Genomic DNA, 13,147 nt, shown 5'->3' on the forward strand with positions numbered 1-13,147 from the left:
AAAATGAAAATGTCACTAGCACAATTTTGGCCTGAGATTTTCTTTTTGCAACTGTAGTTCGAAGGAACTCAGTGGCAGGTCTTTCACTGACTTCAGTCAAAACAGGATCCAAACATGGTGTTGCAGATAAGCTTTCTTCTAGGATAAAGTGAATTTAGACTTTAAAACACTGTCAGCGGCATTACTGATTTTTTGTATCTGATTTTTTTCATTTCATTGATTCATTCATTCATCGTTCATTCAAGATTAATTTCATAAAGAAAACCAGCTACTGTGACCTCATGGTATGTCATCTTCTCAGTCCTACTAATTTTTGATCCCGTTGGCCAGTTTCAACTCACAATCCACCTAGGATTAAATTCCTGCCTGCATGTAAACAGACAGTCCCAAGCAGAAAAGGACTGTGACATGATCTCTGCTCCTGTTGCAGAGATCAGGCCACAGAGGCACAAAGAGCACCCAGCATGATGATGCTTCTGCCACAGCTTCAAGATGTTTAGATATAAACAAACCTCAAGACAAAAATCTGAAAGAAACATGGCTTTTCCTGCTCTTAGTGCTCACATTGTTGCTACTGGTACTGCTCAGCTTTTTTAGGATTATGCACTGCTGAACTTCGGTGATGAAGAATCATCTATACAGTGAAGTGCTTAGGAGTTGGATACCACTCCAGAAAACTGAAAAAACAGTAGCATATTTCAGAGTCTTGGCACCTAAGATATTTACAATGCACATTCATGTGATACAAACTTAGTAATTTACAGCTCTCACTAAACATTTTGGTTCAGAAACATCCGAGTTTCTGACTTCTTAAATATTTAAGATTTGAGTGCTTTGCAGTAAGTCTTGGTATCTACCTGTTTGTGTTCTAGTCATAAGAAGAAATGAGTCCTTTGTGTCCCCAAGCCAGGAAAATTACTAGTTTCACTGCTGCTTTTTCTGTCTTAAAACAGAAGCCTCCACAGTGGTTATTGAGCTGATTTTCACAAAAGATTTCATTTGATTTGTTGCTGTCCTTTGAAGTAGCTGCTGCAGAACTGCACAAGATCTGCACAGACAAATGGATGAAGAATATTATTTAGATGATAATTACTCTTATGAACACCCTAATGAAACCAACGTCTGTGAAATGGGTGACTATTTCACATTTAACATCTATCTCACTGCTGTCCTCTACATTCTGGTATTTTTTCTCAGTCTGCTAGGAAACACTTTGGTGTTGTGGATCCTAATGAAATATGAAAACCTTACATCTTTAACAAACATCTTCATCATGAATCTCTGTATCTCTGATTTAGTCTTCTCCTGCATGCTGCCTTTTTGGGTAGTGGACCAGTCCTTTGGATGGATTTTTGGTGAGTTCCTTTGCAAAGCATCAAATGCTGTTTTCTCCATTGGCTACTACAGTGGTGTTTTCTTTTTGACTCTCATGACTATCCTGAGGTACTTGTTTGTAGTCAACCCCCTTTCAACTCTGAGATCCCAGACACAGTGCTGTGGTGTTCTGGTGTCCTTGGCTGTTTGGACTATTAGCATATTAATTGTGGTTCCTGAGGTGATTCACACCACAGTGCAAGAAGACTCAGAAGAGCACAGGTTCTGTGATTATGCTGATGGGAATTGGAAAAACATGGACATTTATGTGAGAAATGTACTCTTCCTGCTTTCCTTTGGAGTCATCGTGTTCTGTTACTTCAAGATACTCATAATCCTGCTTAGAGCAAGATCTCGCAGAAAGCACAGAACTGTGAGACTCATCCTCATTATTGTGGTGGCTTTTTTCCTGTGCTGGGCACCCTACAACATCCTCAGCTTTCTGACTACTCTTCCATCACCCACCTGTCAGTACGCAAAAGACTCTGACCTTGCCTTTCACATCAGCCGGAAAATTGCTTTCTCCCACTGCTGCCTCAACCCTGTGCTTTATGTATTTGTTGGAGTCAAGTTCAAGAAGCATTTGGCACAGTTATACAGTCTGTGTTTGCACTGCAGCAATGGTCAAGCCTCCAGCCCCAGGACCTGCTATGAAGGCAAATTCCAGCATGAAGGGACATCCATCTACTGAAGCAAGACCTAACTATTAGGACTAATCCTGAATGAACTTTCAGATTTTGCATGCCATGGATAGACTCTAATTCTTACAGGCACTTCCCTGAGAAAGACACACAAATTTACTCTTTGCAAGCATGCTGTGCATGGAAAATAACAAAATGTATTTGCAGTGGGATGAAGAGATAAGAACGCCAAGAAATTACTTCACTGGCCTGAAAATCTGAAGTTCACAAGTTTTTGCACAGTGAGATGGATTTTCTCTCATTCATACTCTCTTTTGAAAAGCAAAAAATTAATTTTTTTTTTGGGCATTAAAACATCATGTTTTAACATAAAAATTGTTGCCTATCTCTTTCTTACCTGACTTAAAATACTTAGATTGCATATAGCAGTGGGCACATAGGTATTTTGTAAATTTTAATGCTTTTCAGCATTTATCAGTTTACTCATTGGTCTTTTATTGTAGGGGGTGATGTCTCTGGATTAACTGTCATGACAATAGCTACAAAAACTCAGAGTTTCTGAAGTTCTGTGGGCAAATGTTCTTTCATCTTTTGGCAGATAAATATATATAAAACTAGCTTTGTGTAAAAGTAGTCTTTTGGGTCTAAAATGGAAACTTTGGGAAACTCCTAGCAGGAACACAAGCTGTTGAACAGACAGTTCACTAGTATATCAGTTTTCCTTCTGTTACTGCTCTTTGCCACAGGATTCTTCCAGTCTTTGAATACCATTTCAGATGACTGCAGCACATCAACAGCTCATCTCCTGTGCTGAGTGGGAGCATATTTGCCTCTAATTGCTCTTTCCTTCCTTTTTCTCCCTTTGCCACGGTGCTGAGAACAATTAAACTTACACTTTACGGTGCGAGAACAAATGGCTTTTTAAATAACAGCATAAAAACGGTTTGTTTTATTTGCAAAAGTAATGTGTTTTGTTTTGGTTTGGTTTGGTTTTTTTTTTTTTTTTTTTTTAATATAAAACTGATATCTTTCTTCATTCTAGCTCAATAGGTATATTTTTCCCCAGACAGTGTAACATACAGTGCATATTCCAGTGTGGCTGAATGACAAAGTCCCTGGAAAACAGAATATTTAATTTTCCAGCATTTATGTAGAGAGCCAAGGTAGCTTTGCAGTGGCATCAAGCAATGTTTCTAAGCAACAATTTGGCTTTTTGTGCATCTGTCTTAAAATGTCTATGCTGTTTCCACACTATTTTATTTGATCTCTAAAGATTATGTGGAGCAGACAACTGTTTCTTCACAGCTGCTGTGTAGTTTACAAAAAGCAGAAACTCAGATAGGCACACAGTACAATATCCTATTTCTGATTATGCCCAGAAGCAAGTATACCTAAGGAAAAGTGTAATGGGGTGAGCATATATGACATAGATCCATACAATCTTCCTAGGGCTTGCCTATAGTTTCTAGTTTGAGCTTTGGTTTAGTTGCCAGAACAAAGTGTTCCTATCACGTCTCTTATCATCAGATGCACCTTTGGACAGATCAGTCCTGGGTATCTTATTTACAACAGTCACTGCCTAAAATGTAAAAAATTTAAAAGGGGACTCATTAATTCTGCAGGGTTCCAATTCACTTTGTACAGAAAATCCATGGAAAGATAGAAGTTATTATTTTTTCTGGCTGTGGTAGAGACCAGCCTTTGGCTACTACTTCCTGACAAGAAACATTTGAAATGAATCTGACTTCAAAAGACTTTGGCCTGGGGACTGAATACTGTCAATTATTGAAGAGATAACTTCTTGAAGGACAAATTAGACCAATATCTTCTATTCTTCTATTCTGGTAACCCAGGACCCCTTCATAGGTGCCAGCAAATCTCCACAAGAGGAAAAATATGAAAAAATGTGACCATGAGTACCAAGGTCTCATGCACCTACAAAATTTCAACAAGAAGTCATTCAAGTCATTGTCTTAGAGCCACCTGACCATGAAATCTTTATTGTTCATATATTTGACATCTGTCTAAAGTGAAGTGGAGAGTTGTCCTGCTCTGCACAGTTTTTAGCATATTACTTAAATCTGTTTGTAACTTCAGCATATTTTGTTTCATCGTATCTGAATATGTAAAAAGAATTCTTGATATTACCTAGCTGTACTGCTGCCATAACCAAAGTAACTCAGAACATAGATATGCTGCCTCCTGATACAATGAAGTAGAACTAATAAACATTCATAAATTCAATGGAATTCTACCCTGTGACTATTGTTCTCAGCCTCTGATAACCACTTACTAAGACATTTTCAATTGAAGAAGTAATTGTGAATTCTCATAGGTTAATTTAGCATGGAAGAGACTTCTGGAGGTGATTCACTGCTCCGTGCTGCTCACAGAAGTTTTATCTTCCTGGTCAGGCAAGGTCACTCAGGGCTTTATCTGGTCAAACTGATAATCTGTAAGAACTCCTCCAAGTACTTGCTGCAATGCTTAATAACTCTTATGGTAGATGTTTATGCTTCTACACAAACAAAATTTCTTTTGCTGTAACCTGGTGATGCTGCTTTTTCCTTGCCTTCTCTGTGTCTTCACATTAGAGAATGGAAAAGAGGCATCAGATCTCCCATAAACCTTGTTTTTCCTGGAGCTAAGCATATCCCAGCCAAGTTAGTGTCCTCATGTCATGTGCTCCCTCTCTATCTCTGTGATCCTTCAGTCAGTCAATGCATCTTTCTTACCTTGGTGGCCCCAAAACTAGATATGCTACAGTAGATGTGACCCCAAGAATGTCAGGCAGAGTGGAATAAAGGTTTCCTCAGCCTGATGGCAGCACAGGCCCATAAACAGGCAGTCCTCACTGCTGCAAGGGCATGTGCCTGAGCTGTGCTCAACTTTTTGTCCACTCGAAATCCAAGATCTTTTCTGGCAGAGCTGACATCTAACCACACATTTAAGGAAACACCCTGCTTCCACTAAAATCAATGATAATTTTGCTTCTGAATCAGACTTATAAATGTGGGCAATTTTGGCAAAGCACAGCCTGTACTTCTTAACTGCCAGAAGTGTTTTCACTGAGAGTCAGGATACCTTCATATTCTCAATGTTTTGAAATACTGAGTTTATTGAAATCATAAAAAAAAATTCTATTTGATCTTCTCCATGTGGTTATTCTGCAGCTGAAAATGCCCTTGCTCATCCAGAAAAGCAAAATACTGAGAAGGACACAGAAAAGTCTGAGGAGTGGAATACTCTCTCCATATTCAGGAATTGCTCAGGTAACAAAACCAAAACACTTGTTTCATTCCTCCAAACAATGCTGCTTTCTTCCAACAAAGAGAAGCAGAGAGAGTATGCTCTTTATCCCTGTGCTACCCATGTAGATGTATATAAAATACTCTTTTTCATTTAAACTGCACAATCCAGAGCCTATGTCTTGGCTCTCCCACATCATTGCTGGCACAGCTGAACCACCACCAAACCAGACAGAATTCTTGGCACCTACTTTGTCCACACAGGAGTGAAATGCAGCCAGTTCAGATTAGTGATAGTTACTAAACCTGATGTGCTCTGGTGGAAGCCAGTCTCAGAAGCTGACCTGGTACTTAGCAGAATATTCTTCCAAGCTCTTCAGCCACTTTGTCTAAAATGCCATATTTGCTTCTAGATGTTTTCCAGAGCTTTGCTTGTTCTTTTTATGTTGCCTAGTCCCAGCTTTATACCTACTGACAATTATTTGTCCACCTATTCAAAACAGAATGCAAACAAATGCAAAAAGTGCTTCCAAAGCTTTCTCCCCACAATCACAGAAGGTTTCTGATGATGAACAGCAGCCTGTTGTTCAGCCTAGCTACAATGGCATGTTAATCCACTGAGGGTGACCAGGGAAACTGGGAGTTAGCTACCTCATAAAATACCTCAAGTGCTAGTGGAAGCAAAGCCCTTCCAGTCATTATATAACATCAATTGACTCTTGCAAAAAATTTAAAGAAAACATGTAGCACATACAAAAATAACATCAGACAGATGGGAGGAAAGCATTCTATGGACACATACTCAGAGACCACCATAAAATACTCATCTAATATCCACAGGAGATCACTAAGCAGCAATTTAGTTCTTTCAGTTGATTGAGTTAGCTACCTCTATTACACAGTGAAAAGGCTTTTCCCAGAAAAGGCTTTCGTTTTGGTGGGATGACTGACATTGCCTTACCTGGCTGGTAAAATTGAAAATAATTCCTATCTAGCCCATCATGGTTCATGAAGAAGTTAATCAATAAATTTTATCAGAGTAAACACACAGGAAAGCAATATGCATGGAGCAGATAATGTGGGGTTTTTTGTTTTTTTTTTCTAGTGCAGCTTCCAACAAGGAAAGATCTAACATCTTCTACTGCTAAGAAATGAGGAAATATGGAAAGTTCTAAGGAAGTATTGGAGTTGGAAAAAGCCTGCCCTTCTCTGAAGAAATTGGTGTGTACATAAACAGGCAATAATTCAATAATTAACATAAATACATATTTCTGAATGTAGCTTGTTACTACATAATTAAAAAGAAGAATAATCCATTCTAATTAATTATTTTTGAGTGAAAAGTAGAATTCCACACAGACTTTTTGAAAATTTGCAAAATAAAATCCATTGCAGTGAAATTATATGGGATTTGATTTACCATTATTTTTGTCTGATGACCCTGAGATTACTTTTGGAAGACACCCAGTTGCCTAGAGATCAATGGAAAACAAACCCTCATTTTCAGCAGATGCTCCTGGCACTGCTGCATGATTCAGCAAAGCGTGCCAAGAAAAGTAAGCCTGAAGGTTGCTTGCAAACATTGTAAGACATCCCACTGCATTTCACAAGTCATGTGCCTGATACATGCATAGCCCTATAACCTGCATTTCTGAGGGCACTAAAATGCTTTCAAGCTATTAAAAAAACATACATTAGAAGAAGATTAATCACCAAAATTTAAGGTCACTTAGTCATTCTTATATGTGAAGGATGATGGAGACATGTCAGTGACAATGTACTACACATATTCTCTCAAGACTCTTGAAAATTTGATGCTTTGATCTTCAGCTTAAGATGATGTTTATGACGCTAACAAAGTCACAAGCATTGTGGTGAGAACTGATGACAAACTGCTTGCTCAAAGTTTAATTTAAAATCATTTATTTACCAAAGCAAGGTGGAAAAAAAAAAAGCAAAGGAAGTTTTTCAAGTTTGCACTTCAAGTGCAAAACAAGCGTAGCCTATTTCAGGCATTGAGAAATTTTCAGACATTTATATGCATTATGGGAGGGACAAAAACTTGAAAAGAGGAAACAGCCTATTTGTAAAAGGGGCCTGGTGTTGGGAGTGTTAGCAACCCTGTGCCCCCCACACCCTGTCTCAGGAAGCAGCTCTTATTTCAGTTTCACACCTGCTTTCTCCCAGTCTCTTACTTTATGCAGGCATACTAATCTCTCCCTATGTCTTTCACGGAGTCACAGAATCAATTAGGTTGGAAAAGACCTCTGAGACCGAGTCCAACCCATGACCAAACAAACACCACCATGCCAAGCAGACCAAAGCACCGAGTGCCATGTCCAGTCTTTCCTTAAACACCTCCAGGGACATGGACTCCACCACCTCCTTGGGAAGCCCATTCCAATGTCTAATCACCCTTTCTGGGAAGAAATCCCTCCTGATGTACAACCTAAACCTCCCCTGGCACAGCTTGAGACTATGTCCTCTCATCCCTTCCGTTTAGGGATGAGGATTTTCCTTTCATCAACTGGCAGGAGCAGAGATGGGAAATCTGCTGCATACTGGATTTATCATGCACAACTTTCACATTTGCCTCAGTTGTCTGTGCAAAGAGCTCGATGAACTGCTGTGCAAATGAGAAAGGAAAAAACAAGTAAAACTCCCATATAGAATAGTCCTAAACGCAACAGCCAGTACAATATTAAAAAGTATTATAACAAACAACAAAAATTTATTAAGGTTTTTGTTTTGTTTTTCAGTGATGCCCAGCTATAGGCCAAGGAGCAATGGCCAGGGAAGTTCTACCTCAGCGTGAGGAAAAGCTTCACACTGAGGCAGGCAGAGCGCTGAACAGGCTGCCCAGGGAGGCCATGGAGTGTCCCCCTCTGGAGCCATTCCAAACCCTCCCGGACGCGTTCCCGTGTCACCTGCTCGAGGTGACCCTGCCTTAGCAGGAAGGTGGATCAGGCGTCTCCAGAGCCCGGCCCAACCCTAATGATCCCGTGGCTCTGCAAAAAGCGACCTTGCGTGAAGCACCAGAAACACCAGCCTGGCCGAAAGGAAACCACCCCAACATTACAGCCGTAGCCGAAAGTGGCCATTTCTCGCCCAGAGCCGCTCTGAGCCCCTCGGCTTTCCCCGCGGCGCTGCGGCCCCGCAGCTCCGGCCCCACCGGCCGGCAGCCGCGCACCGCCCCGGGCGTGGGGCGGCCCCGCCGCGGCCTCACGGGAGTTGTAGTCGGGCGGGGAGCGCCGCGGCCTCACCCCGGGCCGCCTCTGCGCGACATGGCGGCGGCGGCCGCGCAGGTACGAGCGACCCCTCCCGCACAGCCCCGAGGGAGCGCGGCGGGGCCGGGGGCGGGGAGGCGGCGGCGGGCGGAGGGAGCTGACGGGGAGAGGGGGAAGTGACTTCGGCGGGTCCCACTTGTTGCCTCGCCGAGCTCGGCTTCAAGGGGAGGAGCCCCGGCGGGGAGAGAGCTGCCGGACGCCTTAGGGGGTGCCCGGGTTGGGTCAGCGCGGGCATGGCAGGGGCGCATCAGCCAGGGGTGGGCTGCGTGCTGGCTGTCATCGCCTGGGAGCTCCCCCGAACGGGGGGATCCCCGTCCCTCAGGGGACTGGGTCTAGACTCAGTCCCCTGAAGTGTCTCATGTCCCCCGGTGAGCGCTGACTTTAGGCCGACATCAGCACTGCCCTCTGTTTGCGGCCCTCCTGCAGCTGCAGGGGGAGCGGAGTCACCCTGCTGGAAACCAAACACCCGCCCGTGTCCGTGCCCTCACCCCGCTGTAAAATGCTGACAGGCAAATATTTGCCGCGGCCCTAATCCCGCTTTGCCCTTGTGTCGGCAAATCTCCGGCGGATGGATTGGGAGAGAGTTTTGCTGGCACACGGGGCGGCTGGGGCTGTCTCCAGAGCAGATGCCGGGTTCGCAGCCGGCCCCCCTCCTCCGGCTTATGTTGATCCTGGTAATCCAGAGTGAGCAAGGAGAAGGAAAAAACCCAGGGTTTTAGTGAAATGGTTGTCTGCCGCCTTTGGCCCCTGGATTCCACGCGGGCAGAGGCGCTGCGGCGGTGAGTGGGGCTGTGGAGGGGTTTGTGCCGTTCTGGAAGCGGGCGAGTCCCCTGCTGCTGCCGCTGCCCGGGCACAGGGCCCTGCTTTCTGCCCGGGTCACCGCATCCAGCCTGGTGCTGGCTTGTGCGAGGTTGGTTTGGCACACAGACTTGGTCATCTGCAGACTTCACTCTCCTGGTTCTGCCTGTCATTCGAAACCAAGCTTCAAGTTTTAAATTTCAGGTTGAAACACGAGAAATGCCTTTGTCTCTTTAATGCTGAAGAGTCAAAGGGAATTTTATCCGGCTCTGACTTCATATGCTCATGAGGGCAAGCTAGGATGAAACTTCCAGTGTAAAACATGTTCTCTGTCTTGTCAGTAACATGGCAATGTGTTCTTTCTTACTGCCATGCAGTAGTTTATTTTTTGCAGATTTTATGGTGTGGAAGGCAGTTTGGAGTCTTCCGATGATCCTCGTGGGAGTGCTTGAATTTAAAAAATATTCTAGATGTTCCAAATAGTGTTTCCCAACATTCATATTTAGGAGACTGCACTGCTGTTAAAAAGCTGTATCTTAAGATACTGTGGTGCAAAACAACTGTTAGTCAATTTTGATTTGCTTGTTGTAGTATGCATATGTATATCAGTAGTAGATATATTTGACAGAATTTGTTATAAACCTGGTTTCACTGCTACTTCTCAAGAACCTGTTAGTTATGGAGCCTGATTTTCATATATAAAGGAGTCTCTTACATACACCATTTGATAACAGTGAGAGAGTGTATTATGTTTGCAGTCCCTCTGCCCACTGCTAGAGGGTTACATAAAAGGAACAGGAATTTGTCCTAACATCCTGGAGGCTAGGTTCCTTTAAGACTTGTTTGGTAGGTGATCAAGACCTAAAAAAACAACTAGGGAGAGAAAAATAGTCAACATGTAGTCTGTAATATTGCAGAAGTTATGCAGTAGACCCAAGGAAAAGTAATGCTGAAAGTTTTTTTAAGCCAGATTGTTATTTGTTTTCTTTAGTTGATCACATTTAATAATTAACAATTGTTTATTTGTCAGGTAAACACCAAACTCTTCTACTATTCTTTACATGTTTTTGAGATTATTAAACTTAAGGGAACTGTAAGAGCCCTAAGTGTTTTTATTATTACACATTGTCATTTTAATATATTTATTTATTTGTACTACTGTGTGTTTATTCATTTGGTTGTGCTGATGCAAGGACACTTTAGCAGCTTGTATCTAGTCTAGTCCATATTTTGGTGTTGTAATTCCATTTTGTCCTTGGAGAGATGGCTGTTTGTGTCCAAAAATTCTCATAATAGTAATAATTAAAAATCCTTTGCCCAAATGTATTCTGAAGAACATTTTACAGTTTGTAACACTGGTAGAAAGAGTAGAACTTCTTATGCAAACTGCCTGAATCTCAGTGCAAGCACAGGATCTTGACTTGTATGCCCTTCTTTTGGTTTAATACTTCTGCCCATGTTGGTATTCTGTGTTGGTTGGTGGTATAGTGATCTCAGCAGATATTTACAAACAGTTAACCCCTGAATGAGTCCTGCTGGGAAGAAGGATGAAGACAGGAAAGGTCTTGCTGCTGCTACAAGCCAGTGGATGTTTTGAAAGTGAACTGGTTGGATCAGGATATCCCAAATAACTGGGCTCATGCCAAGCCTGCATCATCAGTGAGCCTGTCTCCTCCCAGCCACCCAGCATGACAGTCTCTACAGGCCTCTCCTCCAAGTGCTTCTAAATCTTTGGGATTTGTAACTCTGAAATTTCACCTTCCCCCCTGAAATGGTGACCTTCACTGGAAAACTCAGAAGAAAAAAGGGAGAGAGGAAATACTCCATGCTTCCTGCAACAGAGGGAGGAAAACAAGAATTCTTTCTGTTGACTTTGGGCAGCATGACTCACTCAGTGGCCTGTCAGTTTGGGTTGTCTCAGCGTGGTTTTTGCTTGCCTTGCCCTCTATTTGGTCTACGTGTGTGTGGTCAAAACCTATAATTTTCAGTGTTGCACGTTGGTATTTCACTGGGAACTGCATATAGGCTGGGAATTATTCTGGGGAGCTGCTGGCTGGAGGGAGAACACACGAGGTGCTACAAGTGGGCAAGACTCAACATCCATCTGCCTGACTTCCCAAAACCATTAGCTGGAGGAAACCTTTTCAATTACTTCTGAAACCTCAGCTTGGAGGGACAGTGTGCAACGGTAGATACAGAGGTAAAAAATGTGCTGCTAAGGAAAGGTTCCATTTAAAGCCAGGATGTAATGGATCTTGTTTTTAACTGTCCCAAAGTCTCAGATGAGATACTTAAGTCAGGCCAAGCTTGCTGGGGAGGTTAACAAGGCTTAGAGACCAATTTTGGAGACCTGAAAAATACAAGATTTTGTGAAGTCCCCGAGCTTCTACGATGAGTGAGTTGACAGTCATGAATTGCCAAATGCTCCCCTGGTGTTTCTATTTCTGTAAGTGTTTATGTGGTGCTCCTCAGAGTAGCACCTGAGTGTCATGTGCCTGGCTTGAAGAATGTGTAAGGCATTTAAGTAGTTGTATGAGCTGTAGAGAGAAAGAGCAGATTTTTGTGGCAGGGAGGGACACAGGGAGAATTGTTCAGGAGAATGAGAGCGTGAAGAAGGAAAAAACCTTTTCACTTTTGAATGAATTCAGTCTTTTCAGCTCACCATACAGGCATTGAGACAGCAGGGGTGCCTTCTCCCAGGTGGAGTGAAATAGGATGAGAGCACAGTGGAGAACCAAGTCTCTGGGAGTTATGGTTGGGTTGATTGATAGATGTTAGTAAACAAGGTATAGCATTCCTGACATGTCCTAAGGGAAAAGGGCAGACAAGTTTATTAAAAGCGATACTTGTAAAATTCCTGTTATCAGAAGAGAGCTCTTCTCTTTGTAAACTGACTGCTTCCTCAAACAGGGAAGTTCTGTCATCATGAGATAGGGCTGAGACAAGGTTGTCTTTGTGAGATATGTACTAGCTCATCCCTGTGGTGTTGTTTGCAGAAAGTGGTCATTTAAGTTAATGTTGTTCAACAGTTATTGATGTGGAGGAATATCAGGCACAAAATACTATTCTCCAAGTCAGGAATCTGTGTCCCTGGTCTGATGCATCTGTCCTGTTTTGCAAAGTACTGTGCAAGGTTTTAAAAGGTCTCAAGCCAGGTGCTAGAGTAGAGATCCAGTTTGATAGGTGCAGCATTAAAAAATTTTGTTAGGGTGCCAGTTTTATCCACTCAAGATTAAAAATTAACTCTGTCTCATGGAGTTCTTATTGTGCCACTGTATACTCTTGTCTGTTGCCTAGTTTTGATCTTTTTCTAAGAGGTTGCAAATATAAGGAATAGGGGTGGAATGTAGGTCAGTTGTCCATAGAATAAGGAAGATTGCACAAAAGGACTTCTAAAACTTTACAGACTATTTTGTGTGCTTTCTGTCCAGTTAGGGGTACAAGCAGTATTTTATGAATGTAATTAGTTTGTGTTCTTATGCTGTAAAATGCAAATATTCTGAGAGCACAAGAGCCTTCCCACAAGAGGCTTTACTGTAAGGAGTCCTTAACTATAAAAACACTCATTCTCTGCCAAGTATTTGTAAAATGTGAATGCTTTTATGCATTTCATCTAGTTACCCTCTTCCACTATGTTATGATACTGTGCGAATTTGTTTTTCTGGACATGTGTTTTCTGCAAGATGCCTTTTATTGCTAATTGTTTGTGTTCCCAAACCATGTTTTTATCACTGAAATGTGAATGTTTGTTGGTGTAGAAAATGAAGGGGAATGTTTAATTTTAAAAGAAAATTTCACT

At 42.2% G+C, this 13,147-nt stretch overlaps 2 protein-coding genes across 6 annotated transcripts in view; both read left to right on the forward strand.

The window, feature by feature from the left end:
* The first annotated feature begins 994 nt into the window (after positions 1-994).
* XCR1 (X-C motif chemokine receptor 1) lies at positions 995-8,049 on the forward strand. The gene is made up of 2 exons (XM_079302840.1): positions 995-2,296; positions 5,189-8,049. The coding sequence occupies exon 1, from the start codon at positions 1,061-1,063 to the stop codon at positions 2,063-2,065; it is 1,005 nt and encodes a 334-aa protein (XP_079158966.1). The 5' UTR covers positions 995-1,060; the 3' UTR covers positions 2,066-2,296; positions 5,189-8,049.
* A 386-nt stretch (positions 8,050-8,435) lies between these two features.
* Positions 8,436-13,147, forward strand: part of FYCO1 (FYVE and coiled-coil domain autophagy adaptor 1) — a 42,661-nt gene continuing 37,949 nt past the window's right edge. For 3 of the 5 annotated variants that reach the window (XM_079299904.1, XM_079299908.1, XM_079299903.1), the window contains exon 1: positions 8,436-8,568. The gene's annotated coding sequence lies outside the window, so the exon portion shown is untranslated. Of the gene's footprint in view, positions 8,569-8,622; positions 9,330-13,147 lie in introns of those variants that run through there. The other 2 variants (XM_079299906.1, XM_079299905.1) reach the window with 2 other exon arrangements.

This window comes from Erithacus rubecula (assembly GCF_903797595.1).
Source record: "Erithacus rubecula genome assembly, chromosome: 3".
NCBI classification, from domain to species: domain Eukaryota; kingdom Metazoa; phylum Chordata; class Aves; order Passeriformes; family Muscicapidae; genus Erithacus; species Erithacus rubecula.